Source organism: Mus caroli, chromosome 3, assembly GCF_900094665.2.
Source record: "Mus caroli chromosome 3, CAROLI_EIJ_v1.1, whole genome shotgun sequence".
NCBI lineage: Eukaryota > Metazoa > Chordata > Mammalia > Rodentia > Muridae > Mus > Mus caroli.
Genome location: NC_034572.1, coordinates 13,295,685 through 13,300,868, shown reverse-complemented (window position 1 = coordinate 13,300,868; position 5,184 = coordinate 13,295,685). Strand labels below are relative to the sequence as shown.

The 5,184-nt window shown below is 41.2% G+C and overlaps 1 protein-coding gene across 1 annotated transcript; it reads right to left on the bottom strand.

The window, feature by feature from the left end:
- Positions 1 to 559: 559 nt before the first annotated feature.
- LOC110291742 lies at positions 560 to 1,099 on the bottom strand. Its single transcript, XM_021159013.2, has one exon. The coding sequence runs from the start codon at positions 1,051 to 1,053 to the stop codon at positions 694 to 696; it is 360 nt and encodes a 119-aa protein (XP_021014672.1). The 5' UTR covers positions 1,054 to 1,099; the 3' UTR covers positions 560 to 693.
- Positions 1,100 to 5,184: the final 4,085 nt, after the last annotated feature.

Here is a 5,184-nt window from a genome sequence, read left to right as displayed (position 1 = left end):
ATTGGAGAACCTTATCAAGAACGATGGCCATAGTCTATTGATGTGTACCTTTCTTTCTAAGGGGACACAGACAGCCACCACTATATTTAAACCAAAATCATCATGCAGCACAAGTTTTCAGAGAATATTCTTGTTTAAGAAGGCTAACTTTTACACATGGTGGGACTCGTGTCTCTAGCTGCATATGTAGCAGAGGATGGCCTATTCGACCATCAGTGGGAAGAGAGGACCTGGGTCTTGCAAAGATTCTAGGCCCCAGTACAGGGGAACGCCAGGGCCAGGAAGCAGGAATGGGTGGGTTGTGGAGCAGGGGAAGAAGGAAGGGTATAAGGGATTTTCATAGAGGAAACTAGGAAAGGGGATAACATTTGAAATGTAAGTGAAGAAAATATCTAATTTTTAAAAAAGGAAAAAAGAAAACAATGTGGGTAAAAAAAAATCTATGTTTAGTTTTGATTTAATTTTCTTTCTACTTGTACACTACACCAAATCTATTCTTTCCTAATTAAAATGAAGGCCAAGTAGAAAAGCATTTTTCACAAAAAAAGCCTCATTTTTTTCACATTATGATTGATTTTATTGTCACCATCTTACAATTGTCATGTGGTGAATTTTGCCAATGACATCGTGACCGACGCTCAGCTCCTAGACCCAGTCACTGATGTTTCTTAGATCTTTGGACCCATTTGGAGCCTAGGAGCTGGCCAGGTCTTCCTTGGGAACTGGGGGGTTTTCAGGGCACGATGGAACTTCTGGTGGTGTCGAGTTGACATTCTCATTCACTGGCTCATGGATGACTATTGCTAGAGCATTTTGACTAGCTTCTTTAAGAATTCTTACTTTGATGGCTTTCTTCCCTTTTGATGCCTGTTGACGCCCTCTCTTCCCTTTTCTCATTATCTCAGCACAGCTTTTGCGACGACGCGAAGCACGTTGGTTTTTGTTGGAGTTCTTGCACCTTCGACCACAGGAAGCTTTACGATTCCGCTGCTTGGATCTTGCTGCTGCAGCAGCAGTAGTCGGCTCAGGCGCTTTCTTGGCCACACGTGCCATACTGGGGCTCTTCCTCCAACTGGCCTCAGAGCTCTGAGCACCCTCCTTACCTACCTGTCAGAACAATGGTGGACCACACCCTCAGCTTTGATTGGTCAACAAAGTTCTGCCTACCCAGTGGCAGCTAAGGAGTGGCTGAGACCTCACAAAGGCCTACCTTTGACCCCTTTGAGGATATGTAACCTATGCCAGGTATGTTTGGAGGCTTGCAAGTACATAAGTCATGTAATGTGTACCTGCTGCCATGAAACTATGCCCATTCATCCTCTAACTTTGAAACCATAATCACCCAATTCTTTTATAAGTTGCTCTGGTCATGTTATCTCAAGAAGGCTCATTTTACTTTCATGAAAAAAATACAGAGCTATAATTTAGTGTTGGTCCCCTTCCAGATAGCTGCAGTGCAAGATATACATTACATTGGTCCTCATGATTTGTTTTTTAATCAAATGTTTTTTTCTTTTTATATGTTTCTTTAATTTTTTACACTCCATATTCCATTCTATGCCCCCCCATCCACCCTCCTACTGCTTCACATTTCATATCTCCTCTCCACCCTCCCAGTCTCCATGTGGATGCTTCCAACCCCCACCCCACTTGACCTCTAAACTCCCCGGGGCCTCCAGTCTCTTGAGGGTTAGGTGCATCATCTCTGAATGAACACAGACCCGTCAATACTCTACAGTATGTGTATCGGGGCCTCATATCAGCTGGTGTATGCTGCCTGGTTAATGGTCCAGTGTTTGAGAGATCTCTCGGGTCCAGGTTAATTGCGACTGCTGGTCCTCCTACAGGATCACCCTTCTCCTCAGCTTCTTTCAGCCTTCCCTAATTCAACAACAGGGGTCAGCTGTTTCAGTCCATTGGTTGGGTGCAAATATCAGCATCTGACTCAGCTGCTTGTTGGGTCTTTTGAGGGGCAGTCGCGATAGGTTCCTTTTTGTGAGTGCTCTATAGCCTCAGTAATAGTGTCAGGCCTTGGGACCTCCCCTTGATTTGGATCCTACTTTGGGCCTGTCACTGGACATTCTTTTCCTCAGGCTCTTCTCCATTTCCATCCCTGTAATTTTTTCATACAGGTTTAGAGATGTGACTGTGGGATGGCAACCCCATCCCTCACTTGATGCTCTGCCTCCCTGCTGGAGGTGGGCTCTATAAATTCCCTCTTCCTACTGTTAGGCATTTCATCTAAGATCCCTCCCTTTGATTCCTGAGAGTCTCTTACCTCCCAGGTCTCTGGTGCATTCTGTCAGGTCCCCCCAAACTCCTATTTCCTGGGGTTGCCTGTTTCTATTCTTTCTGCTGGCCCTCAGGGCTTTAGTTCTTTTCCCTCACCCAATACCAGATCAGGTTTCCCCTCTTCCCCCACTCCCCTCCCTGTCCACTTTCACTTCCATGTCCCTCCTTCCCCACTTGTGGTTGTTTTCTTCTCTCTCCCAAGTGAGAGTGAAGTGTCCTTACTTGGGCACTTTAATTGTTGACCTTTTTCAGTTTTTTGGTCTGTATTTTAGTTTTTATATTTTGTTAATATCCACTTATTAGTGAGAAAGCTTCTGTAAGGCAAAGGATATAGTCAATAAGACAAATTGGCAACCTATAGATTGGGAAAAAAATCTTCATTAACTCCATATCTGATAGAGGGCTAATATCCAAAATGTGTAAAGAACTCAAGAAGTTAATCACCAAAAAACCAAACAACCCAATCAAAAAATGGTGTATAGAACTAAACCAAGAATTCACAACTGAGGAATCTCAAATGGCTGAGAAGCACCTAAAGAAATGTTCAAAGTCTTTAGTGATCAGAGAAATGCAAATCAAAAAGACCCTGAGATTCTACCTTAGACCAATCAGAATGGCTAAGATCAAAACATCAGATGACAACACATGTTGGTGAGGATGTGGAAAAAGAGAAACACTCCTCCACTGCTGGTGGGATTGCAAACCTGTACAATCACTCTGGAAATCAATCTGGAGCCAGAAGCTGAAAACAACCTAGATGTTGCACAGCAAAATAATGGATACAGAAAATGTGTTTCATTTAAACAATAGAATACTACTCAGCTATAAAGAATGAGGACATCCTGAGTTTTCCAGACAAATAGAAAATATCATCCTGAGTGAGGTACTCAGACACAAAAGGTAGTTATCCTGACAAGCAATCACATTTCTTGAATCATTCTGTTCCTTTTTGCATGAATTAGTCAAGTCTTGCAGATTGGAAAGTTTCGCTAAACCCAGTGGAATAAGAGTCGCCAACAACTACCTCAGGGATAAAGGACAGAAGCTCTGTTGGCTCAGGAGTGTTGCTAGCCACATTTTCATTTTTTTCTTTTTCTTTTTTCAAAATACTTTAACTTTTTATGTTTAGTCTGTGTAATGCAATATTGAGTGTTATCTCTAACACATCTTGGAGCAGGAATGGCTATCAACCACGGACTTAACATATTTGCATTGCTGGATTCTAAAATTACCACAGACCAGAAGCTTGTAGGTGCTTTATGCTTCTCTCTTTTAACAGTAGGAATATTTACTGTATGTTTTCTATCCAAGTCACACAACTACACATCAAAGGACTTCAGGAAGGAAAAAACAACAGATTTTTTAGTTAATAATTCACTCAATTGAGCAAAACTTTGTTTATACCATATTGATGATGAAGCTATACATTCTTGTTTCTAATTCTGTAGTTTCACAGGTAAAATGGTATGAGTATATTTTGCATGTGGGAAGATAAAAAAAAAAGAAAGTGGCTGATTGTGTTATAAATGTTGTTATATTGATACCCATTTTACTCCCAACCTCAGTGGGAAGATTATAGCTGACTTTGTATCTTTATGGGGCTTAGCTCCAACTTACTTTGGTTAAGGAGATGCTAGAAAATGTGATGTAAATTGAGGCTTTAAATGCATTTGTTTAATGGTCATGTTTTGTACTTTGTATTTTGGCTAATACCTTAGAAAGACCACATAAAGTAGATACTAGTCTTCCAGCTTAGGCTCCAGTGTTAGATGCAAAATCTCAGATGCATCATACAATAAACTAGCAGGCTAAAGTAGAGGTGGGTGCCACAGTGAATGTAGAGGTGCACAAGAAAGTAATAATTATGTGGTATGCAAAGTGGATTTTTGTGATGTTTACAGCAAAATATATTTTAGATTAAAAATGCTTAAATTGTGAAAATGCTTGTATCACACAACAGCAGCTTTATCATGTCTCCATGCTGAAAATAGGAGTGACTAAATCCAAATCGTATCATCAATGAACAAAAAACCCCAGGACTAGGCATGCGGTACCTCTTTCCAAGTTGTTGGCCAGGGAAGTCCAAGAGAAACCCTGGCCCCAATCAATTCAGGCTGTGGCTGTTGCCTCTGGTTGTGTTTTAGAGGTAGATGGTAAGTCTCTGTCTTTGAACTCAACATGAACTTTGAAGACAGAAATTGACACTGACTTTGGTCACATGATTTGAAAGATTTGAGCTGGACTTAATCTGAAAGCCTCCTAAGGAATAGTTTTCATAGTACCAGAAGCACAGTGTAAATTATTGAAGAAAAAAAGAAATCAAAAGTCCTGCTAAATTTGTTTGTGGGAGAAAAGTGAAGAGAAAACAGACTGAGCAGTGAATGTGAGCTTTCAACAAGCTTCTTTTTAAGGAATGGGATGAAGAGTGGGGTGAAATATGCTTAAACATGACTGCTCTGAATGTCCTCTGTTAATATAAAGGTTCACCTTTTTTTGTCTTTCTTTTATTTTTTTTCAATTTTTATTAGATATTTTCTTCATTTATATTTCAAATGCTATCCCAAAAGTCCCCTATACCCTCCCCCCACCCCCGTTCTGCTCCCCTACCCACCCACTCCCAGTTCTTGGCCCTGGTGTTCTCCTGTACTGGGGCATATAAAATTTTCAAGACCAAAGGACCTCTCTTCCCAATGATGGCCTGCTAGGCCCTCTTCTGCTACATATGCAGCTAGAGATACGAGCTCTGGGATTACTGATTAGTTCATATTGTTGTTCCACCTATAGGGTTGCAGATCCCTTTAGCTCCTTGTGTACTTTCTCTAGCTCCTCCATTGGGGGCCCTGTGTTCCATCCAATAGATGACTGTGAGCATCCACTTCTGTATTTGCCAGG

What these genes read in the sequence shown, in the direction of transcription:
- LOC110291742 (XM_021159013.2), bottom strand. Translation starts at nt 1,053, where the DNA reads ATGGCACGTGTGGCCAAGAAAGCGCCTGAGCCGACTACTGCTGCTGCA.